General features: G+C 42.0%; 1 protein-coding gene across 4 annotated transcripts in view; it reads right to left on the minus strand.

Moving 5' to 3' along the window:
* The window catches only part of LOC113127360 (nck-associated protein 5-like), a 116,183-nt gene that overhangs the window by 74,700 nt on the left and 15,856 nt on the right, over window positions 1-25,627 (minus strand). For 3 of the 4 annotated variants that reach the window (XM_026301840.1, XM_026301839.1, XM_026301842.1), the window contains one exon: window positions 3,018-3,091. In XM_026301840.1, coding sequence (XP_026157625.1) covers window positions 3,018-3,091 — 74 coding nt within the window. Of the gene's footprint in view, window positions 1-3,017; window positions 3,092-22,721; window positions 22,818-25,627 lie in introns of those variants that run through there. The other variant, XM_026301841.1, reaches the window with a different exon arrangement.

Here is a 25,627-nt window from a genome sequence, read left to right on the forward strand (position 1 = left end):
AAAGCAATTTAGTTCTGATCCACATTTTCAGATCCACAAGCCAAAATCTCAAAATCAAGCCAGGACAAGGGCAGAAACGTTGAGCAGTTACAGAACAAACCAGTTAATTTCCAATTCTACCCAGAAGGAAATTCACTTCCACAGAGCCAGTCCTGTACCTATAATCCCTCAGCTAAATGCACATCTGATCCAACCTCCACTTTCTATTGCTGCTGTCTTCGACATGCTGTTTCCCTATGAACATGACAAATAGCTTATTGATGTCCTTTCAGCTTAGGCTGCAGCTGCAGCCTCCTGCTCCACACAACCTGTCCTAAGCTCCCTGGATCTCCAGCTGAGTCCCCAACCTCCTCCCTCCACACTTCCCCACCTCCCAGTTGGTTTGAGCAACCCTGCCTGCCGGCCACCCTCCTTGTCCCTCCCTGTCCTCCAAGGTGTGGAAAGGGTCACAGACAAACGCCATCTGCTCTGGCAGAAAGTGGCAGGTGAGGCCAGTTTTGGGCTGTGTGACCCGACACTGGGCCGTTATGGCAGCCTCGACCCACTAAAAACAAGGTCAAAAGAAGATTCAGAGAAAAACATAGACCAGCTCAGCACACTGACAAATCAACAGCAGGAAAACAGAAAAAAAACTCTAATTGTTTTAATCCACAGGGAAGATTACACAGTCACAGTGCCTTGACACAGCAGCTCGTCAGAAAGAGGTCATGCAAACTCACTCCCTATCCGTCATGGTTTTTAGCAGTGCAGAGCATCCATATGTCCCTCCCACACGCCTGTAGCACAGGAGCCTTTAATAAACCTCATTTTCCTCAGCACATCAAGTATATAACTGTGTCATCAGTATTTCAAGGCCACTACTTATGATACTGTAAAACATAAAAAAAACAGATATTTAATCATATTTAATGAGAGTACACTCCAAACAAAAAATAAAAGCCTGGGTCATATCTTCCTGTACACAATGTAATGCTGCCAAATTTGGATTAGCTCCATTTGATGTTGACACTGTGCTGTGGAGCTTTTGTTTCCGTCTGTCAAGGACGTGGTCACATTAAATAGGGGGAGCGGGAAAGTCTGGCCAGCATCCCACTGGGGTTTTGTGCTCCATCAGGCAATGATGCGCACGAGATGGTGTATGAGTGCCACTGGGTGAATGCATGGGGTGTTAAAGATGCTAAGGGATACAGCAGATGCTTGTGACACACCAAATGCAAAAAGCATCCATACCATAGCTTGTTAAAAGAGCTTTTGCAGCACAGTCCACATCCATCCTGCTTAGTTTCAGCCACATTTTTCTTTCCACAGTTCTAATATACAGCAAAAACTAAAGCAGTGACTAATTAAAAAGTGTCCAAAAAATGTCCAAAACACAACAAAAATCAAATGATGTTACATGTTAATTTGACACAATCTGATATATTAACATCGTCAATGTCTAAAAACAGATTCTGGTTAAAAAGAAGTCATAACTGTCCACCCTGGTGTGAAACTAACCAATAATATGGTACAATGAGAGACATGAACGCTTTGGGTCACTGGGTCATGAAGTAGCGATGCAGAGAACTAGAGGAATGTAAGAGCTTCTCTTTCTCCCCTTGACAGATTGATGGGTCCCATATTCTGAGGCTTGGAGGGACACATCTACAGCCTCGTGAGATGCTGTCTAATGAGGGGAAGGAGGCGGTTTTTTGACTAGCAGTTTATGTTTTAACAGAACAAAAGCCTTTGTGAAGTCATTCATCACTGTCACCACTCTGAATCTAACGACAATGAAAAAGAAATGAGAACAAATTCTGCCTGGTGATACTTTGTTTCTAAAAACTGAGCTTTAAAGATGAGCATGATGCTAAATGTATATGGTTGCATCTCAACTATGCAGAACATCTTGCAGTAGCACCTGCCATTACTGTTTACAACAAAAGGAAGCATTAGACTCTCTTGAAATGGGCATCTCAAAGTAAGCAGCACTTCCCACACACATTTTTGAAACACCAACCCTGGGCTCTTCTTCAGTTCTCAGACTGAAGAATGTGCTTCAGAAGGAAAAACCTTGAGCTTCTCCCCTTTAGTCGCCATATTTAATATGTTCACCATGTTTACAGAAATGATGTGTTCACCTTCTACGTGAATACACCTTTACTAAGAAATAAATAAATAAAATTAAAGCTACATAAAGAATGGCCTTTGGCATCATCATTTTAAAAGTTAAAAATACACCAAGCAATTACAAAACCCATTTCTGTGTTTAACACGCAAGTTCATGACTTTGAAACCAGTTGGTCCTCAGGCCCAACCAGTGGTCAGACGCAACAAAACATTTAGGTCACTCTAAGAGTTAGGTCACTCTGGGTGTCACCAGAGATGACTCCCGTCTTATAAAGATTGGTGGGGATGACTTAGACAGGAGGGTCATTCCTTTACACATCACTTCCTTTATTAAGGGGCTGCCCTGGCCTCCCAGTAAAGACGATGGTCAGTGGTCATCCATCCCCCAGTCACCCACCCTGAGACCCCTATCCCCTTGTGTCCAACCCCCAACCCCTCTTTGCTCACTCAGGGGGAAAATTACTTTGAGCCAGGGGAATACAGCTCCATTGACATGGAGAGAGGCCTCTACAAAAGAGGGTGAAGTTTAAAAAATCATCTCTCCTTTCTATGAGGGCGGTGCCTCACTGGAAGGGCTAGGATGATAGGAGCATGGAGGGGACAAGGCCATTAGATTGGCATCTCCATAAGCTCTTCATTCCTATTGTCTGGGCAAATCCGCTCCAAAGGACCTCCATGAGAAATGCCCCAGTCAACCCCACACTGAGCCCTGAGTCTCCCCTTTGTCTGCCACTTTTTAGTGTGCTTCCAACACAAAAAGCATTTCTCAAGAACGGCGTACAAAGCTTGTCTCGCACGCAAAACCAAACAACATTGTTCTGCTGCCTCTGGCTGGGAATGGATTGCAGGCAGCTGTTAATATCCTTTGGCAATAAAACATCTGCCCATAGGTCTTGAGAACCCCTTACCTTCTGACATTTCTGCGCTCCTCCTCCAGCTGTTTGAGAAGCTCATCGATGCATTTGTTGGCATCCATGTATTCCTGCCAAGAAGAGATGAGAAAAGCCAGAAGTAAAAAAAATGGCGTCAGTGTGCAAACACTCACTCTACATACAAGTTAATTGAAAACACAAGCAGATTTCAACCCAGATCTTCATCGCAAACATTGTCAACTGAGCCAAATAGTAAACACTCACTGATCAAATGCGTCCAAGTCATGAGTGGACTGTGGATTTCCTTCACTTTGTTAATGTGAAGAAATGAAGAACAGCAAAGCAGAGCACAAGTACTTTTCAAAAGGTGTGATTAATCAGTTTAGTCTCTGTTTCCCTCTCTCTTCTCTCTGCGTGTAACTCCAGAAGCACCTCTGTGTAACTTCTAACGGCTGGACCAGAAGCGAGCCCAGCTGTGTAATGTCAGCTGGGAATAGCCCCACACTCACAAAACGTGCGCTACTGAGTTACAGCACGGACAAAATGAGCTAAGGCTGAGAGGGGAATGAAAAAAACAGATGTCAGAATTTCTTGGCTTTGACCTAAGGATTTGCCTCTTAGTGGTCTGACTACATAAAGGAGGGGGAAGCAACTGTAAGAAATAGGACTCATAGGCACCATACATCAACCATCTGGGTTTTCAGACATTCGAGGTCTACCTACAGTCCACAGCAGCTCAGCTGTGACTCGATGTTGTCAGATTAGTGCAATCTATGTTTAAGAGTAATTAATTAGATGGTAGCTTGACAGCTCATGATGTATCTTCTGGGTAAAGGGTTATCTCAGTGGGACAGATGCTCTGTATTGATTTCTAGAGTCTCTGGTCATGTGCTTGCAGAATGTAATGTAATGATGGGGATTCCTATGAAGGGGTCACTAGGACTGGAATCTCTTCTATAGGAAAAAAAAAGGTAGTAACGTCTGTGAGCCATTTAGTTTTGTTTGGACCATAAGCCCCACAAAAACTTTGTTTTCTTTGTGTACTGTGTGTATTGTTGGTCCCTGAGCATCTATTTTTCTGTGCTGCTGCTGCTGTAATCTCAATTCTCTAATTAGTCCCTGGCAAAAATAATACTTCTGTGAAACAAAAGCTGATTCTTTTGGAATAGAACTTTTGAAACCAGAGAAAATAAAAAACAAACACTGTGTTCTACTTTCTGTAGAACCCTTGTATCTTGTGGTATAGTATGATAAAAATAAAGCACAAGCATGTCCATGGAAGAAGACTTTGGTCTATATGAAAACTGTCTTACAAAAATAAATTATATCATAACAACACAGTTTTGGGGAACTATACTACACTACAGTAACACAACCTGGAACAGCAACACACACACAAAAAAAAAAAACAGTGCTAAATCTTCAACAGGGACACCAGCCTTGTGTGTTCACACTCAATGTCTTAACCCCTAAAAAACAGCCCAACAATAACATTTATATGCAATAATGCAGGAACTGATTCTGGCCTCCATACAACTGCACTTACTGTTGTTTTGCAATAGGTCAGATGCTGAGAAGCACAAGCTGCTGATCTAAAAACAGTAAATAGAAACAGTTAGTGCAGTTGTTTTGTCTCCTCACCCCTCCTGTGTAGCATCTCGCTGACTGCTGCGTCTAAAGCATTTATCACACTTAATTTGAGAGGGTCTGAGACTGCCACTCAAAGACAACTATCATCACTAGATTGCTCCGATGCCAGCATAACATGGCAAAGGTCCAGGCGTCCTGCAGAGTCACCAGTCAAGGGCACTCACTGGGTGACCATTACGCAAATCGGGCCAGGAACAAAGTATGAAAACAGATCGATCAGATGTGATCGTGGTGTCACATTTTTCAAATCCTGTCCGTTTTATACTGTTTTCCACAAAAATGACAACAAAATAACATCAACTCCTGTTCTTCATTGTTATTAATTTTGACCTAATCAGTGCGACAAGTCTTTCATGTTTGGAAAGAAACCAATTACACTGTCTACCAGCAGTGCCCCAAAGCCATCTGCTAGTCTCAAAGTGGCACAGCACGCAGCCAGAATGCCACTTACAGCCAAACCGAAAGGCCATTAGCACTCAGCTAAGTTCCCAAAGTTAAATTTACTGTTGGCCACAACAGCAGTTAATCAATAGTGAAAACCATGGCAAATATTCACGTTCATGCTGCTGTTTTAAATTTGTCCTGGGTGGCTGGATGGGCCGAAGCTGGTAGCTCTGAAGCATCTTTTGCAGAAGATGTGCTGCTCAGTAGCAGCTGCAAGGCCTTTTGCACTATTCAATACAAATAACCGGTATGTGATTTCTCAAGCAGATAAAAAAAAAACTACCTGGTGTAAAACGTCTGTCTCAGAAAGACTGTTAGCAACATGATCCCATAATGATTACAACTGCTGCACAAAAGGTAACTTTCTTCGTGAAACTCCCATGTCGAGAAATATTTACAGGCCACATCAAACATGAAGTAAAGCTGCCTAAGTCTGTGTTGTCATCACACAGACCTTTCCTAATGACAGGGCACTGAAATAATCCTTGGCACACATGAAGGAATGTATAGAATGTGGCATGCTTGTTGTCATGTGAAAAGGGAGGGTATTTAAGGCAGAGATTTAAAGCATGACTCATGTATGTAATGCTGCGTTTTATATCTTCAGCCAGGCATGTTTTCTGACGGTTTTACAGCATGAGTGAAAGCTGCACAGTTCCCACGAGGCCCAGGTATTCACGTGTAGACTGGAAAAAAAAAAAGTGAATTTACTGACCTGAGACTTTATCGGAGGCATATTTCTCAGGATCAGTGCTCTTGATGCTGCAGCCCAAACAATTCCTTAGAGTGGTTTGAACGTCCTAAGAGGTGTAAGCTCTTAAGGACAGCATAATCACCCCCAAAGTACACTAAATCAGAAGGAGGTTTTTTTGAAGTTGAAGTTTTATTATTTTATATTAAGGTTACAGATTCCAAATATTCAGTGTCTTAAAATGTCCTGATATTTATGCCAGAACCTGAAATACCTGAAACTTTCCCGTGGATTTGATATCCAAAAATTGCAGGTTGTTTAACTGCATAATTCTCCAGAGGAAATATTTTCAGTTGTGTTGGAGTAAAATACTTTTAATGCTTGAATATTGAAACTAATTTTTTAAGTGTGAGTCAAGGTTACCCAAAAACCCCATTGTTCTATGGAGACAAAGATCTGGGTATTTCATCAAAAGCAAGTATTGGACCAAATATTGATTTTTGCGGTTGTGATCTGAGCAGGGTCTAAGCTAGGGTCAATCTGGCAGGTAATGTGTTTACTGATGCTCCTGCTCTACAACCACAGGTCCTCAGTAATGTTTATCCAGCCATGTTTACTCGTGTGTGCGAGTGTTTGATAAGAAGGCCCCCCTGACTTCTGCACTGCGTGAGTCCAGTCCCCCCAGCTGCTTGTGTGCCTTTATGAAATTTTAAAATACGAGTGCCACCCCCCATTGCTTTGGTACTGAGAAGCAAGGAGATAAACAACACAATTCTGAGAACAGCCACATTGAACATGCAAACAGTCACACAGAGGGACACTATCCAGCGAAGATTAACGGTCCAGATTGTTCCGTAATAAAACATCAGATGTGTTATTCATGTGAGCCTCAGTAGCGCACCCTGCTCTTTCACACATTCTTGATGATTTAGAGGGATGGACTCACATCATAGACATGTGTCTGGTTCTTATATGAGCTTCTTTCGGGCAGACTGGAAAAACTAAATAAACCATAAGCTAAATAAAACTCTGACCTAGCTGTCGTTGAGGTCAGCATGCATTTCTTGAAGTCCTTGCCTGCTGATGAGCTCCCTGCACCTCCTTGATGTGTCTGGTGGCCAGAGGCTCAAAGATAAGACACCTTGTAGAGAGCTGCCGTCCCTGCAAAGCGCTCTGGGCATAAAACCCTGCCAATCAGAAGGTCACAACCTCTACCCTCTCTATCCCTGCATAAATAGCTGCAGGTTTCATGAAAGTAGAGCTCGCCCATGGGATAATGCAGGCAAAGGTTATGCCAAACGAATAGAGGATTTCTTTCTGCATTTTTATGGCTCACTTGAGAATGAGTTATGACAGTGGCTATTCAAGGTGTAGGAGATATACCACATCTGATACCACTGTTAGCATTGGCCTCCTGCCAAAATACAGCTGGATTTGCTGCCGAACACGTCTGCCATCCGATACTGCAAAGTTTGTGTACACTATTATGGAAGATGTAAACATAGCAAATTTAATCAGCATCAGTGAAAGTGTATTCCTGTATGCCAATAATAACTATGATCCTATCATAGAGAGGTAAAGAACAAATCAGTAGGACTGTCTGTCTGTGCAAATTTCTAGAAACCTGACTCTGCTTGTATCTGTTCTCTGCGTGTCAGCTTTGGTTAAACGAATTAGTCTTATCAGCATGTTTTGAGGCTCTGTACTAATAATCCTTCACTTAGAGGTCGTTACTCACATCACAATGACCTGGTGTCATAATATCAGCTCAGCCATCGGCCTCTCATATCCTCAGACCCTGATCGTTCAGCCGATAGCGCTGCCTTTTATCAGTGGAAAGGGCAGCTAAGCAGGTTAATACGTGTTATTTTTCACTTGGGAAAAGCTACTGAGATCAATTGTCACATAAGAAAGGGCAACTGTTTCCTGTGCCACAGTCATTTGATGAATTCATAAAGGAAATTACTGTTTCTTCAGAAGACAGAATAAAGATTTAGATGTGGAATAAGCAGAGACAAGGCATGACCTATACTCTGCAACTGTACTGTCAAAACATTGAAGCTGCTCTTCATTCCTTTGACACTATCACAACCCATGCTAACTATCTATCTCTGCATGAGAAAGGTTTCCCTGAGAAATGTGTCTATGCTTTAATACCATGTTCCCTATTACTGCGGAAAGTAGTCTGCAAGTGTATTTGACAACACAAGTCATCAGCTGACAAAAGAAATCAGAAAGTGACAATGTCTTGTGTTAAAGATGCACTTTTTAACAGTTATGATTGATACAGGTCAGTGCGTTTAATGTCAAGGTTTCCTGAGATGTCTTTGTGTATATGAAGGCAGTTAAAATCCAAAATGGCAGACACTACCTTCAGCAATAAAAGTAAGCTCACAGAGGGGTAACTGCTACATGTGAATGCACTGAATGATGGAAGAAAGGGTCATCCACTAGCTGTTTTATTCATCTAACCCTAATCACAATTCTATATTTGCCATAACCACAATGTTTCAGCGCAGCATGGTGGCTGAGTGGTTAGCACTGTTGCCTCACAGCAAGAAGGTCATGGGTTTGCAACCCAGCCTTTCTGTGTGGAGTTTGCATGTTCTCCCTGTGCTTGCGTGGGTTTTCTCCAGGTACTCTGGTTTCCTCCCACAGTCCAAAAACATGTATGTCAGGTTGATTGGTGACTCTAAATTGCCCATAGGAGTGAGTGTGAGTGTGTGAGGTTGTTTGTCTCTATGTGGCCCTGTGATGGACTGGTGACCTGTCCAGGGTGTACCCCTGCCTTTCACCCAAAGAGAGCTGGGTTTTGCTCCAGCAGATCACCACTGCAGCTTTTGACACCATCTCGCACAATATTCTCCTCCATCGCCTTGCTTCCATCGGCATAGCCAGCTCGGTCCTCGCATGGTTCACCTCCTACCTCTCTGACTGCACCCAGTCCGTCTATCTCCAGAACTTCCACTCCCAGCCCTCTACTGTCAGTTGTGGCGTGCCTCAGGGTTCTGTCCTGGGTCCCCCCCTCTTTATTATTTATCTCCTTCCTCTCAGTAATATCTTTAGGCAACATAACATCAATTTCCATTGTTATGCAGACGACACCCCGCTCTACCTCTCTGCTGCTCCATCTTCCACCCTCCCCCCTCCCTCCCTCCTTACCTGCTTACAAAATATCAAATCCTGGTTCACCCGATAACTTGAAACTCAACCCCAATAAAACTGAAATTCTCCTCGTGGGCACCAGATCCACCCTTTCTAAAACCAGCACCTTCTCCATTCAAATTGACAACAATACTGTCCTCCCCTCCCCCCAAGTTAAGAGCCTGGTTGTCATCCTAGACGGTACTCTCTACTTCACTCAGCATATCAATACCACTACCCGGTCGGCCTACTCCCAATATTCGTAACATAAACCGCATCCGTTCTTCACTCACCACCGATAGCACTTCACAAACTCCAACTTGTCCAGAACTCTGCTGCCCGAATCATCACCAGAACTCCATCCTCACATCATATCACCCCTGTCCTTAAACAGCTTCACTGGCTCCCTGTGTCCTTCCGTATAAACTATAAAATCCTCCTTCTCACCTACAAAGCCCTCCACTCTATCGCCCCACCATACATCACTGATCTACTTCATATCTCTTCTCCGCCTCATACTCTCCGCTCCTCCAGTTCCACTCTCCTCTGCACCCCTACGGCACGCCTGGCCACCTTGGGCGCTAGATCCTCCGGCCACACTGCGCCCCACCTTTGGAACATTCTCCCTCATCGCATCTGGTCGTCTCCGGACTTATCAACTTTTAAATCATCACTCAAAACGTATCTGTTCCGTATAACGTTTTCCACCTAACTCTCTCAACTTCTCAAAAGCAGCCCGTGATGTTCTACCACCCTCCACCTGTTTCATATTGTTTCGTATTTGTTGTTCTGTCATCTGGGTTTCTGTGTTTCAATTTACTTTTACTGTAGATTGCCCACTTCTTAGATACTCTACACTTTTGCCTTTACATTTTGGCCCTCTGTTTATGTATTGCTGTTACCGTTGTTTTAATGCACTCTAATGCACACTATGTATTTCATGCTGTATGCTTCCTTTTTCTCTCTGTAAGGTGACCTTGAGACTTTGAAAGGCACCTTGAAATAAAATGTATTATTATTATTATTATTATAGATAATGGATGGATGGACAATGTTTCACAGTAAATGTAGTCCAGAGTTTGACAGAAGCATCATCTCCATTATCCCTCATCAATTAACATATAATGTTTATATAGAAAAAAGAATCAAACAAGCTTTTACTACCACACAATTAATGAGCATTCTCTCAACAAATGATGTTGAGCTGAGCACTATACTGTTTAACTGTACCAAGAACCTCAATGACTGTAAAGCTGTGGAGCCTTGAACAGTAGCCGTATTGAGCTGAGGACATTTGTGTAACAAATGCCTTCAGTGAGCAGGATATTCTTCATCTGCCTACCTGCCCTAAATGGGGGAGTGTCAGGGAATATGGATTACTTGAGATACAAAAGGGAGCCTGTTCATCATCTCGGGTGAGTTTCAGGAGTTTGGGTTATCTGATGTTCTTCCTCCAGCAGCACCTACGGCCCGGCCCAGCCCAAACATCAACACCTCACCACTGCCAGGAATCCAAATTCCCGCAGATTATCTTTCCAAACATTTAGATACATCTAACACTCAAATAGCGCCCCGTCTGTCTGGGCTCCTCCTCTGCTCTTAGGGTTTGACAGAGTGGGCCATTCATGCATGTTGGGAACAGTGGCAAAGCTGTTCATGGCACAAATCTCAGGGGAGAGTTGAAAAAGTAGGTAAGGACTGAAACACATCGGACCTGACATCGCTATTCGATCACTTCCACAGAGCTACGAGTGTGGAGGAGCGGATGAAGGCATCAGAGGCCTGTGCAAGTATGTGCATGCATGTGCATTTTTCGAGTTTTGTGCTATTACTAAATCTTTGAATCAAGCCAAGTCATGTTTTTTATTGCTCCGAGCAGGCAAATTTAGGTGGCAGAAGCTTACGTGTCAAAATAAAGGTCGAGAAAAATTTACACAATAAACAGAAGTAAGCATCAATAAGCTGTAATGTATTTTTTTATATGTATTTCATTTTGTCTCTAATTTGCAGATAGTTGTCTAATATATCTTGGCCATGGTAACATCTACCAAAATATAGAGAAAAAACGGAGTGTAAGTGCTTGGTAATATCAGGGGCATCATAAAAGTTACCTGCACTGCACATGACTGGTGTGTGGTGGGTTTCATTCATATAAACTGGATACAAGGATGAATATTCCAACACTGTGCAAATTTGGTAAATATATTGATAGTAACGATTCTCCTGAAATAAAGTGATTTCAGTCTAAAACCTCTACTGTTATAGATGTTGGTTTGGCTGAGTCATAAACCCGGATTGGGATTTTATTTATGACCATAATTTTGTGATTGAGTTAGTTCTAATCATTAGATAATTACGTTTTTTCTGTATTAATATTTTTCATAAACACTTATTGTAGATCCATTTCTGTGTATTTTCCTTTTCTCTTTTGCTCTCAGTTTTAGATATAGATGAGAAAAACCCCACAACAGGGAGGAGCAGTGAAGGAATTCAGCTTTTAGGAACAAAAACAAACACACAGTGTGTCCATGCTGGTGCTGATGTTTCCAAACAGGAAGGGAATCTAGGAAACAGGGAGCAATAGTCTGTGGCGAGCCTGTGCCCAGATTTTACAAGCCTGGGGGCTGCTGGGTTTTATTATCATCTGGGGGCCAATATTCAGCCAGGTGTACCTGGAGCAGGGGGGAGCGTCGTGATGACAGAAATGAAAAGGAAACCTGGATGTGGCAACCCAGAGGAGCAGAAAGAGAAAACAGGGAGTCTACTGTAGGACAGAGAGAATGGCAGAGACAGAGAGGATCAGAGAGGTTAGAATGACAGAAGCAACAGAGAGAACAACATCAAAAACTGGAAAGAACATAAATCCTCAGACAGTGATGACAGAATAAAAAAAAAAGCTTGTAAAAAAAAAAACAAATGTCGTGCTCATAGATGTCAACATTTTTACACTGTTGACATTGTGAAGACAACTCCCATAATGCATGTTATTACAATGATGTCAATCACAGAAAAACTGTAGCTGATTTCAAAACACTTTGTTTATCCTGCATCTAATGAGAATTTTTAAAAATGGAAAAAAAAAAATCCACTGGAATTCAAAACACCATAGTTGTATGGCTGATTTTGTGTCAAACTAAATTTGAGTGTATTTTGGTTCCTAAGGGAAGAGAGCCATGTAATGTAATGCATGGCAAGACCTGCTGGATTATTGAAACTTATTTATTCAAGCTCTGAAATCTTTGTTTTCTAATCCAGTGCTGAGAGAAACATCCCCCTTTAACTGGCCAATAAGTAGGATGGTATACATACACGAGGGTATTAAATGACAGCATTAATTATTCCACAACAATAGTATCTGTAACATGCTGTCAATGATGTCAGTGATTTCATCCAAACATTACTAAGCCCTGAACTAAATGGGAAAGCGAAAGCACTTTGAAAACAGACAAAGAGCACGAGAGAATGAGAGAAAGCTTTTGGAAAGTGACGGGAAGGGGCAGATCAGAGCACAGGGCTGATGCTAAACAGATGTTGGTTGGTTCGCAGAGGAAGTTGGGCTTCTGTTTATCCAGGCTTTGACAGACAGGCGCCACACCTAACCCGAGCCACACTGTAGCTGAGGCATTCATGAGACAGGAGAGGGTTAATCGAGTAGCAGTGACTGTTCCTTCACGGGAAATTAGGCACATTATAGATTGAGTAGAAGCTTTAAAGAGGATCTATTTAACAGTATCCACACTTCACAGCTCGCCCCCTCAGCATTTCTCACCCTCTTCTCAATAGAGTTTGACTGTATTCTCTGTGCCATTGTGTGGACCCTTTGCTTCATCTACACTATACTTTTGTAATTATTTTTCCAGCTCACTGTTTCTGGCTCGTCAATGGTGAACAGGCCCAGAGGTATAACTCAGATACTGTAGACGTTCATGTAGGAATCTGAAGAGGCAAACTGAACAAACACACCAACAACATCTACCTGCTCTGCTAAAGCTCAGTAACAGAGGCTAAGCAAAAAGGTAACAAATGAAAAACTACAAACAAAACAAGTCTTTTCAGCAACAATCTCATGACCTTAGCGTATGTTTTCACAGAGATATTTCTTGCAAGGGATACTGTCAGATTTCCTGACATTTCACGTGCATTAACTTTAGTGCAGCTTTATCACAGCTTCTCCTCTGTTTAATCCAGAGGCTGATTTATTGACGGGGCCTGTCTGTGCGCCGAGTCGGCTGACCCAGGTGGTGGGCAGATGTCGAGGCAAGCAAGCAGCCAAAGCATTGCATTCCTGCTAGAGAAAGCATTAATGTCAGCTTCTGATTTGCGTTGCTCTCCGTCTTTCTGCCTCGGAATGGGGAATAGAGTTTGCCCCTACAGGCATGCAAGGAACCATAACCAGAGAAATGGTAATGTGACAAGAGGACGCTGTTTGCTTGTGCTCCTGTCATCCCCAAGCCCACCTGTGCCACTCATGCTTATCACATCCACATTTCTTATTTAATGTGACAGTGACGGAAAGCGGATCAAGATACAGTGAGATGATTTATTTTTGAAAGGGGAAGGAAGGAGTAGTTGAAGTAAAATAATGAGAAATGTGAAAAGAGATGGGTTGTGGTGACTTTTGACCTCTACTGCAGAAGTCAGTGCCCTGAGTATTCCCATGATCATGAATTATTTCTGTGCCCATGCAGAAGGCATGATCATCGTGTTTTTGCTCTGTGCATCTTTCCAGATGGTCTGTCGGGCTGGCAGGAGCCACAGGGTTATCAAAACAGGCTTGTGGCCAAATCACAGTACCAGAAAAATGTGCGTGGGGAGAGTAAATGAGTGACGCACACATTTCCCTAAACAGATTAGTGCCCCTGACCAACACAGTCAACCAACTGTGGTGCCTCATAGCCAACAATAGAAGACTGCAGCAGCTCTGACGTGGGGGGTGCAAATCTAGGTAACCCCTGGCCCCCAGGCATTGGTATAAATCAGAATAATACATGTTAGACAATTCAATGTGCATGTTCATCAAGGCTTATATTGCACCTTCTGACAGAAACAACACAGTGAACATTTGAAAGGTGCTGTAGATTTTCTTGAAAGGTTAATCTACAAAAATATATTTTTTTAATGCTTTTCTTTAGTGCTATATAGCCATGTACAGAGCTTCGGTCTCCTGCTGGGCTGAGAGCGAATAGTAGAAAAGCCAAGCAAAACACAAACACAACCAACACAAAGTTAGATAAAAGGTACTGTGAAGCTTTGCAGAGCAGCAGAATAAGGTGTTAAATCTGGATGTTTGTCTAATTCAACTATTTTACATTATCCTTTCTAATGTGACTAATCATCAATATAATTAATCTCTGTTTAGTGAGGCTTTAAAACTAATTAAATTCATCATTACCCTCATTCTACACGCCTTTAAACTGAACAGACACCAGTATTTTTACACCACTCACACTTACTGTGCCACCAAAACACAAAGGTAACAAGTGCAGTTTCATTTTTTGACAAACCAGTTTTCAAGAAACTGTGTTCAGATGCAAACCTGGGGCCCATTTCACCAACCTTCACCATATTCCACACTTCACCAAGTGTCTGCTAGTGAGCAACAATCAGTGTGAAGCATAAATGTGAGCAATGCTTGTAAAACAGGCCCGTATGGCAGGCGGTCAACAAAGCTCAAACAAAGGTTTGTCATTCCTACATTTTAGAGTCCATGTCAGGGCAGTGATTTTGCTTTGAAGATATCATCTGCTCTCTACTCTGGCTGCATCCATTTCATGAGTTAATGTGAACAAAGGCTTCTTAGTGCAGCAGCTAACTGCGTTTCGTCAAGTGATCTGAAATAGGACTGAGAGTCCAATAATTCAACAGCATAAAATATTTAAATCGACCGTTATCGACTTTTGAGAGGCATTACTGCAGCCCATTGCAGGGTTTTTTTACAGTCAGAGCTCATCCAGGTTGGAAAGGAATTTTAATATGAAACTGGGGCCAACCACACACTGTATTTACACAGTTAATGGCACTAAATCCTTGTTATCATCTCAAGTGGAGTCTTATTTTTAGCAGCCATATTTGTTTTATCTCTTCCAGATGGGAGCTGGGGAAGAATTTGACATCAGCACTGTTTCTCATTAAGCCTCTGAGACGGGGTGACATCAGTGGACTTGAATACTTTCTTGTACTCTCTCGAAACACATTACATTTCCCTATGTAAAGGACTTCTAAGGGCAGTGTCAGAGGTCCATCTGATAGAGAAATTAAATTCATCACTATCATAACTGACCCTCCAAACAGGAACTTGAATTCAAATATTATTTGTTGTCACTTTCTAAGTGTCACATCCTGAGACATTTCAGCACTTTGAGATATTTAAGGATCAGAATGCGATAGTTCGGCTACTGTGGGAAAATGTTGCAGTGCAAGGACCTGAACTTCCTTTGCTTAGTGCAGCTATGTGCTCTTACAATAACAACACTGTTCTATCATTATTATTTGTTTACTCAGCTCACCCTCTTTATCTGGGGCAGCCCCCCTTTCAGCCAACGCTGCTGCATTCTCTGAACCCTCTGGAAGCCATTTCTCAACCAAAGACCTTCAATAGGCTGATTGAAGTGAGGTAGCAGTTTTATTCTAAAGGGTTACAATAGCTCACCCATCATATGCCCTCTACCCCTGAACACATTATCTTCAGCATGAACTGTTTACCATGGCACTATAGGGGGACATGCTACAGTGCTCTGCATTGTTCCCCTTGTAGGTCAGAAGCTGGACTGACCATGTTGTTTCTATTATTTATGGAGGTGAACATACATGATATTCACTCCATGGCAGGCTAATAAATATGACATATCAACTATATTTCATGAATTACCTTATAACAGCCTGAGAGTATAAGACATTAGAGGAGGAAACCTCCAGTTTTGTTTGTTTCCAATTTCTATGAGGGTCATTTGAATGTGCAGATTCAGGAACTGAGAATTAGTCATTTAGTCAGACAGAAGACAGACGAAGGACAGAATCAAATCAAAAATTGCTGCCATTTGGATTTTGGTACTGCTAAAAGGAGTCAAGCTGTTTCCCCCAGTCTTCTCCAGTCTTGGTAATAAGCTAAGATGTCTGAATGATAATTAACCTTAACCTCTATCTGCTGATCTACCTCTCTGCCAGAAAGCAACCTAATTCTTTAAAAACAGTCAGTCCACTGGTATCAATGATTGAAGTCTTTTAACACAGAGAAATAATATATATTCACTGTTTAAAGCTTCTCAATTGTGACAATATGTTGCTTTTCTCATTTTTATGTTAGTAGACTGTAAATTAAATCCTTTTGTCTGGGCTGTTGGTCAGACAGTAGCAGCAGGTTTAAAGCAAAAGTCTGACATTTTGAGTAATACGCTCATTTTCTTGCCATAAGTCAGACAGTCGTCTGCTAAATATGAAGCTACCACCAGCAGCCAGGTAACTTAGCTTAGCACAAAGAAAAAGGGGAAAGATAATAGTAGTAATCGAGCAATAATAAGAGTTAGTTGCAATCCTGGCCAAATCAGCACTGAAATTAAGTATAAAATTATCCAATTATCTCCAACATACATCTGTCTTTCACCGTGGATTCTGAAGCAACAAATTGCTGTTTTCTATATTGGGGTGTTGCATGTCAGAAGTTGATGCCTGATCACACTGTTTGTGCAGCTGTGTAACTCGGGCTGAATGGAAACCTGATGAGAAAATGAAGACCTTTCACCATTGCCTCATTTCAGCATTCTCTCAGAGTATTTTCTGCAAAGGAAATCTGTTTACAGTGAAACCTATCCTAAAAGCATTCAGTGCTTAAAAGGTTCCCATTGTACACCGACCCTATGTTGAAGTTAAGCCATGCAAGCAGTAGGGTGAAGTGGGTCTTGGAAGAAAGGTTTAATATTGCATTTGCAATTAATCTGGTTCAATTTAAATTTCATAACTCCCTCCTTAATGCCTGGGCTCAGACAGGAGACAGAGGATGGTGGGGATGTATTACAATATTCAACAAAGAGTAAATAAAGACTGTTTTGTTGAGATATTTCCTGCAAAATGATGCTAATTCCTGTAATAAAATAATTATAGGAATTGTGTTTGCTCCAAATTATTTCCTGTATGGAAATCTGTTGGCTCCTCCAGCTGTTGTGCCAGATGGATGCTGGGTCGTGGCTCGATAGCCCGCTGGCTGCCACAATGGCCACTTCAGTGACCACTGTGACCACACACAAAAGCAATCATTGACCAGTGACACCACAGACCTCAGCCCTGAGGATCAAACGGTCCTCTGCAAAGCATCCCTCATTCAATCCTGCTCACCTGAGGCTCAGTCCGCCTCATAAAACCCCAATCACTGCTCTGATGTCAGGCTTCCAAGAAAGGATCCTGGAAAATCATTGAGCACCACAAGCACATCACCATAAAGTTGAGTTATGGACTCATGAAAGGCATAAAGATCATAGTGTCTCTTTAGAAAATGACTTAGACCCAATAATGTGAATGGCTCCAGCTACCCAGATCACTCACAGACAAATGTTACTACACACATGCTATTGATTCTTCTCTTGCATCTTACAAACAGCTTGTCTGATGACTGATATGAACTTTGAATTTCACTTTACTGAAAAATGCTAAATTTCTCTTGCATTAATCAGCACAGTATGATGAGCACTTTAAAGATCTAAGACAACACAGCTGAATGCCATGTGGAATTGCAAATTGCTTTAAAAACCAACCAGGCCTGATTTCTAACCTGCAGCGTAATTACAAAATGCTGTGGCCACTATCACATTAGCAGGCAGGGAAGAGATCCACAGTCTACCTATTGGCCCTGGCAGTACCTGGTGTGAAGGTCACTACCTCCAGACTGTGAGTTTGTGGTGTGAGTGTAGTCAGCAGGCAGATGTGGTGAACTGGACTGTACTCCACTCCCTCTTGCCTACTTTTCGCAGAATAGAGACAAGGCTAGCATCAGCCGCAAACACTTCTGACAGAGCGCATTAGCCACGTCAGATAAAATCAGGTTCCCTGCAAACAACACCTTATTATAATGCAACGCTCTGCAGCAGTTTGAGGCAAGGCAGACCTCTGAGCTTGTCTTACAACTGCTCTGTTGCTGTGTTTGCTTATGAGCGGGTTCCAGCACATGATACTGTGGAGAAACATTTCAGGGAATGGCTCATACTATGAAAATAACCACTGGCCATTTTCTGGCCAACTTGTCAGGGAAAATTAAAACTGTTTTCTCACGATGAGCAATGCAGACCAGAAAGCCTGTTGTTATCAGAACAGAGACTAGACTTGAACACCACTTTCCAAAACACACTGAATTTCTGCAACACACAAGTTCAAGTTGTGAAAATAGTTTAATCAACCACAACTCACATCAAGTGGTTAAAATTGCCCCAATAGCGTGTTCTGGGAGATAATAGGAGCCCATCATGACACAGTCATTACAAACCTCCACGAGGCTGCAGGCTTTCCCTCGGGGCGCCCAACCTGCGACACACCACACAACCAAGCAGGTGATCTTTTGTTAATGAGGGAGAAGATGATGAAACATGCACACAGTGACTACAAATGTGCACACAATGTGAAGGAAGGGCAGAGTAACTGAACAGAACTGAGAAAAGTAGAAGAGATGGCAAACAGATGAACAAGTGTTCAAAAAAAAAAGAAAGAAAGAAAGACAGCTGTGCTGCAGGCTTTTCCCCAGTGTATAGTGAATATACAGGAGCACTGTTGTATTGTCTAGCTCTGTTGCTGGAAGCTGACAGACCCTTTTAAAGCAGCAGAGCTGTCTGTACTTAGTGGCTGTCGTCAATAGAAAAGCTCAGGGGAGCAGAGGACGGTCGGTCAGGGCTGGGCCACTGCAGGGACACAACCAGCCGAAGCACCTGGTGTTCAGTGTGAACACATACACACAGATGCATACATATCAATGCTGTATTAAAGACATTTGTGCACACATGAACAAGCAACGATCAGTGTATTTGTATCCACAGGCAAGTCGTAACTTTTGAGCAAAACTGTAAAATATGCTGCCAAATTGTAAGAATCTACTTTTAGTAATAGAAAAATCTGAATTTCACAACTTCAGAATGACATATTTGTAAAATGATTGATTCAGGAACTCAAGCAAATTACTTTTTAGTACCTAATACTGATTTCCCAATTTCCAAATGAAAGATAATGAGGTTTTCTTTAATATTTTATGTTGATGGTGTGTGCAAACTGATCCCAGAGACAACCATAATCTGGCAGTTTGCAGCAGATTTATGTGTAGTTGTTGGAAAGTGGTGAATATTGAGCAACACAGTCAAACCAGATCATTCACCTGCATGTCACTAAATCAAGCTCAGCACTTATAACCACAGTCTTTCTTAGGTCAATATCTGTCAGAATCTGTCAGCAGGATTTGTAGCTACTTTCCTGTAAGAGAGGCTTCTTTTTCATTAGTGGAAAACCAACATTCAGCTAAACCAACACCTCACTCTCTGCTGAGCAACACAACCTGCCCAGAAACCAATGCTGCACATTCACCATAGCCTGAGTAACAACATGACCTCAATATTTCGGAAGTGTGCTCGCATGCCTGTTTTGCATGGTAGCTGTTGTGGTGCTGGTGATGGGAGGATAATCTATGCAAATCTCTGAAGCTGAATTTCATCTGTTGAAAGCCAATAAGGCAGTATCAAAATGAGGGCAGAGTTAATTAATCATCTCGGCTTCCTTTTCACTGCCCTCCTGTGACTGTCCCGGGGGCTTGTGTGAATGTGTGTTTTGTGACTGTGCTAGTATGTGTGTGTTAGAGACGTAGAGCCAGGCGGGGAAGCAGAAGGGTGGTGCAGGTTGCAGCTGGGGGATATTAGCATAAAGTAATGTGAGCTTGCTGACTGCCGAGCTCCTGTAAGCCCAGTGCAAACCTCTGACACCTGCTTTATTCACTGACCATTGAAGAACAAGGGTAGACATTTATGAGAGAGTAGAATATATTAGTTGCAATAACAAAAACAGCCTTTTGACATGAATTGAAATTACCATATCAGTGATTGATTCATTTGGTTTGCACAATAGGTTTGGCATCAGATTGTATATACAGTATGTGGTATATTGTAACTGTCATAATATATGGGGGGGGGGGGGGGGGGTTCACTTTCTTGCTTTGTATAAACAAAAATTAATGCATTACATACCCAGAAAACCATCAATCAAACTGCTTTGACTTTGGGTGTCACTGTCAATTAAACGTCAGAATGGAAGCCAAGTGTTTTTGCCATAATTAGTTCTAATGATCCGCAGCTGTGAATAGTTCCTCTCTTTTAGTTTCTGCATTGTGGTATGAAAGCACAAAAAACAAGGCTGTATCTAAAGTCACTCGCTCTAGTCATTCCCCGTTCCCTTTGAGAGAATCTCATTGATGATTCATACGTATCTAAAACTTCAGCTAACCGCTCACTATACAGGTGGACTGATGCACAGCTGTAATTTTGCAGGATCACTGCATACTATCAGTGGTGTTTCCATTGTTTTGGTTTTCCAAACTTTACTGATTTGGGTTCACTCATATTAATATAAAGGTGACTACAACTACAGCTTGTCTTCTGATGGACATGCATGGCCAAACAATCAATTACTCACGTTTTAAACACACCACACTAGTATCTGCATGTTTACTTTTACATTATATTAAAAATGAATGAAAGTCAATTAAGGAAATAATTAAATGACAATATTACGATATGCTACAACATGTAAACACACTCAATTGTTCTTAAGAAGAAATTTACTTTACAGCAACTGAAGTTAGTGACTAAAAATGAGCAGAAACTGTGGCTTTGGTCTTCTCTTTTTTTTTGTTTTTTTTTTTTTTTTTACTATTGCAATTGGCAGGTTAAGAAGGCTTTTATTTTGGCAGCACATGATGATAAAGAAAAAGAACTCTTGGACTTTAAATGTGGTTTGCATGCCAAGCAGAACACAAAATGTCTGTATTTGCTCATGGCCTTGGTGCACATAATTCATTTATTCAATTCACAGCAAAGGCAATAGTAACAGGAAAGAGTCTCTTGTGGCACTTGATTGAGGCTTTGAGTGCAGCCTCACTCTGGCCAGGCAACACAGAAACAGACACTGCAGAACATCAGCCGTAGTGGCAACGCTCATGCCACAGTTTATTACAGTGAGGAAGAAATCCCAAGATGTATTTTTGCTACACAGAATCTTTCAGGCTGGAAAAAAGGCTCAGTGGCTCAGTGGGTCACCATATATATATGTGTGTGTGTGTGTGTGTGTGTGGAGGTTTAGGGATATCGAGGGGGTTTTCTAAATGGTGCACAGGGAACAATCTGGCCATGAGGAGGAGCGAGAAAGTGAAATAGGATGGAAAAAGGCAATCATGCATCCCAGGCCGCTTCAGCTCCTCATCGTACGTACCCTCTCCCCCCCAACCCCTTGCTTCTCCACAAGCCATTAGTCACTATCCAGCTCCTGTTAATGTAATTAAATAAAGGATATATGGAGTCTTGCAGCTCGGTGGAGACATTTGTCTGCATAATTGCGACCATGCAATGGCAGAGGCTAAGAACCCCTGGATTTCCACAAAACACCTCTGGCTCAGTGATTCAGAGACATAAAAGACAGAGATGAAAAAACAAAAATCATATCTGAAATAATCAGTTTTCTTTTTTTTTTTTTTTTTTCATCCTCTGCTGTGTTTCTAAAAACACTTTTTTCTAGCCAAAGCAATAAATTTAAGCAGTTGGGCTCTTACATTCCTTCTTCTATACCTGGTCCAGAAGATAAAAACAAGCCAAGAAGCAGAAAAGAAGTCACGGTTCAAAGTACTCAAAGGCATCTGTAAACCTGGGTGATATTTTTAGATCTGGCTTTTGCCACACATGGAAATACCTGTTATTCCTCCAACACATACACAGTGCACATTAAACTAGCACACTAATAAACTGTCAAATGTCACAGTTTATCTTAACCACAGGGCATAAATATGTACATAGGGCCAGTAGGTCCCGTTTCTGATATATTAAAAACGTGAAACAAGCTCCATTCTTGCATGTAAGTAGTCGTAATTGCAGCTTGTCAGCTAGTGACCTATATATGGAGCAGGGCAAGATTGCTACACAGAGGAAGCACCGCACGCGGTCAAGAAGTCTGACTCCCTTATGCTCAAGAGGCATTGACACACATGGTGGCAGCACCCCAGGGCTGCAAATAATGATTTGTCCTATAAAGTGATATGTAGATTTCCTCTTTTAATAATTTATTTAATTGGTTTGTGTCAGATCTGTGCTTGGTTGCATCGCTCAGTTGCTTCTTTTGCCCAACCAGCAGTAAAAAACCCAAAAGATAATTAAATTACAGAGTGGAAAGGTAGCAAATCTTTACACTTTAGAAGCTGGCACTAGCAACAAATTAATGTACATACAGTCTATATGCCATTATATTACATACAATGACAGATATACACACGTGCAACAAAAAATTTAATACTGCATGTACATACCAAATACAAACTTGTACTTCACTTGCTACCTGATCAATTCAACTTTCCCTGCAGCAACCGTACCTCTCCTAACCCTGGACAATTCCTGTCTGGGGCAGTAGCGATCTAGCTGATGTAGATTTAGGGCAGACTGGAGGGCAGGATGCTAGCCTGATTATAACCTAGTCAGACCTACTTCCAACTCCAGACAGCCTGCCTCCTGCCCCAGATATCTCCTCAACGGATGGAGGGCTGGAAGGGATGGAGGGACTGGAAGGGGGGAAACGTATGGACCGCAACTCACCGCCAGCAGCTCCAGCAGGGGTACATTTTGAATCCTCCCGCAGACAGACACCATGGCATGGTCCTCAAACTGGCTCATCTCGCATCTACTTTTTCTCGTCTGCTTGCCTTCCTCTTCTTCTGCCTCGTTCCCCACTTCTGCCCGAGCTGCCTTGCTGGGTTTCAGCTGCTGCCTGCCACTGCGTGCATGTGTGTGTTTGCATTCAGCGGTGTGTGTGTTGGAATGATGATGCAGCAGGCAGTCGTGCAGACTTGCCAGTGAAGTGCCTTGTCTGGATTCCTGTCTTTCCTTAGTAAGGCCACATCAGCTCTTGTCAATATTTAACCAGCAAGTCATGTTGGATTAAATCACCTGTGGTTTGCTGTCAAGGAGAGTGTGTCCGTGTGAGTTTTTATAGGGTTTGTGTGTGACGCAGTGAATGGCTGATATTTGTTCATGTGTGTAAAGACATAAAACATTAACACATGTCAGCAGAGTGGGCTCATTCAGATTCTGGGTTGGCTGTTTCTTCTCTTTCTGCGACTCAGTTTTTGGTCCAAAACTCAGGCTCATGATGTGACTTCTGAACGCCGGCTTCTCCACTCGTAGAGAAAAGACGTTATGTTGATGCAGCTGATTGGCAGAATGACAGGGTTATCAAACGGGCAATGAAAGGGTTCCTTGACATTTGCCTCAGGAGCATTTCCCCCATCTCGCTGTGAGATCAGCACCACAGTTTGACATCAGATTCGCTGTATGACTCTGAGCTCTGGCAGGAAAAGCAGGGTCTTGATCCAGCTACTTTGTAATGGTGTGTACACTTTTCATTAGATTGATTTGATTGTGAATAAGGGAATTTAATTACTTGATCAACTGACTGATTGATTGGTTGATTGACCCTTGAGCTAGACATTTTGACTTGTCTTCCAATGTTTAGTAATAATGATGATGCTTATTTTTTTTTTTTTCAATTTTCCTTAGACTGAAAAAAATGGCAGCTATTCAGGGAACACTGTCAAAGTTCTCCTGTAATATCTGCCAAAATCAATTTCCAAACTTTCTAAGGGGAACCAAAGGACATGAAGTTGCTGAATCAGTAATACCTGGTTTTAATAACTCTTAAAATGGTTTTAGCAGCCTTGATTCACAAAATGGCCTACATGTTTGTCTTCCAACCAGGCAGAAATCATTTTTGAGTGGGTGCTTTCCACACTTACTGTAAATCTTGTACCAACCAGTTTGGCAGCACAAGGCTTCACAGCATGAATATTTCCGTGGCCTTGAAATGTTTTCCTAGACAGTTGGATTGTGAAATGATTTTAGTTTATGTTAAAGTAGCCTGGTTTAAAAACCTGAATTTTAACCACATGCTCTGCTGTCGGATTCTGACCTATTTACACTGTTTTGTCCTGTAGATGACTGAGCTTTTTGACCTGTGGCTATCACCATGATTGATGGCAGCTTAGTGGCAGGTGGTGCTCCTGCTCAAACCCAGATTCCAAACTCATCAGTCAGCAGGCGCCTGGACAAGCCTCAATGAGGAATTTATGACAGACGCAGAAGCTTCACACCAGACCGGCTATGCGAAGCAAGCTGAGGCGATGCAGGTGTAAAGATCAGCGCCCTGTCTAAATGCATTCCTGTATGTGACTAATTATTTTCCATCAAAGCAGGTGCCGCCTAGTTATGGAAGATTTATTAGATTAAAAACAACTTAAAAGCAATTGTGCAAGCAAATGGTGCCAGTGCTTCAATAGTGCTGTGAAGATGACTGGTTGGAATGAAGCTAATGCCACCAGTCATCTGTGCATCAACACTGTGAGCCATTACTCAATTTCAGTCAACTAGTTCATGCAGAAGACATTATGAGCCGCCATGACTACATAATAAAGACTGAGATTTTAATAATGCATCCTTTAGCAATTTAGGGATGCTCGATTCGTCAGTGAGGAGGCAACATGACACTAATACAAACATAATGATTTTTAGCCTGGAATGGCCAAAATATTGAATAACTGATGGAACAGCTGACTATTTTGGTAATAAATCTTTAGCAAATGAGATGTCAAAGCTTCAGTGAGATTAATGGTTAAAAAAACATTAATAAAATAAATGAACTGTGATTACACTGGCTTGGAATGGCCATAAGATTGCACTGAGGTAGAAATGACTAAATAATCTGCATCATTTTTCAAACTAGAAAGCATTTGCAAACTAAAAGCCAATGCAGTTCTAACGTACCTGCATCAATGTATGCAAGAATATCTACCGGTTTCAGGCCTTTAAAACGAAAAGAGAACAAAAGGTGTGAGGAGACAAATAACGTTTAGGTCAGCACCTGGCTGGAGATCACCATACAAGCTCAACCAGTACAGCCTCTGCTGGGTTGAACAATTGCCCTGGAGCGCATCTATTTTGCCCTCATAATGAGTCTCACAGTGTCCTCAGGCATGAACATGTGGAAACAAATCTGTCTTTATACTCACATACAGATAGATTATTTGCATCCACAAACGCTCACACAGAAGCACATGTCCACGTATTCTTCCACAGGCAGGCGCACAAACAGTCATCAGTCAAAACAAACAAGTGGGGCCTTGAGTATTTACATGGGGCCATATATCTAATGGTACTTGTAAAGTGGTTTCTGTATATATTTACACAGTGGTTAGAGTTAATGTGGAATCATGCAGAAATTTCCCTGGACTGGGCAGGAAGTGATTCTAGGGTTGTTACAACATTTTCCAGACCACCAACCAAGACAGAGTCTAAAACTGGGATCAAAATTCCAGATTATTTGAAAACGCACACACCTCTACATGGACTTTCCTCCATCTTGACAAAAAGGAGCACAAATTGGTTGGGTAGTTTGCCTTGCTAGATAAAGCAGCAAAACAATTGTAAATGATGTTAATAGGGTTCAGGTG

The sequence above is a fragment of the Mastacembelus armatus genome, chromosome 2, assembly GCF_900324485.2.
Source record: "Mastacembelus armatus chromosome 2, fMasArm1.2, whole genome shotgun sequence".
Lineage (NCBI taxonomy): Eukaryota > Metazoa > Chordata > Actinopteri > Synbranchiformes > Mastacembelidae > Mastacembelus > Mastacembelus armatus.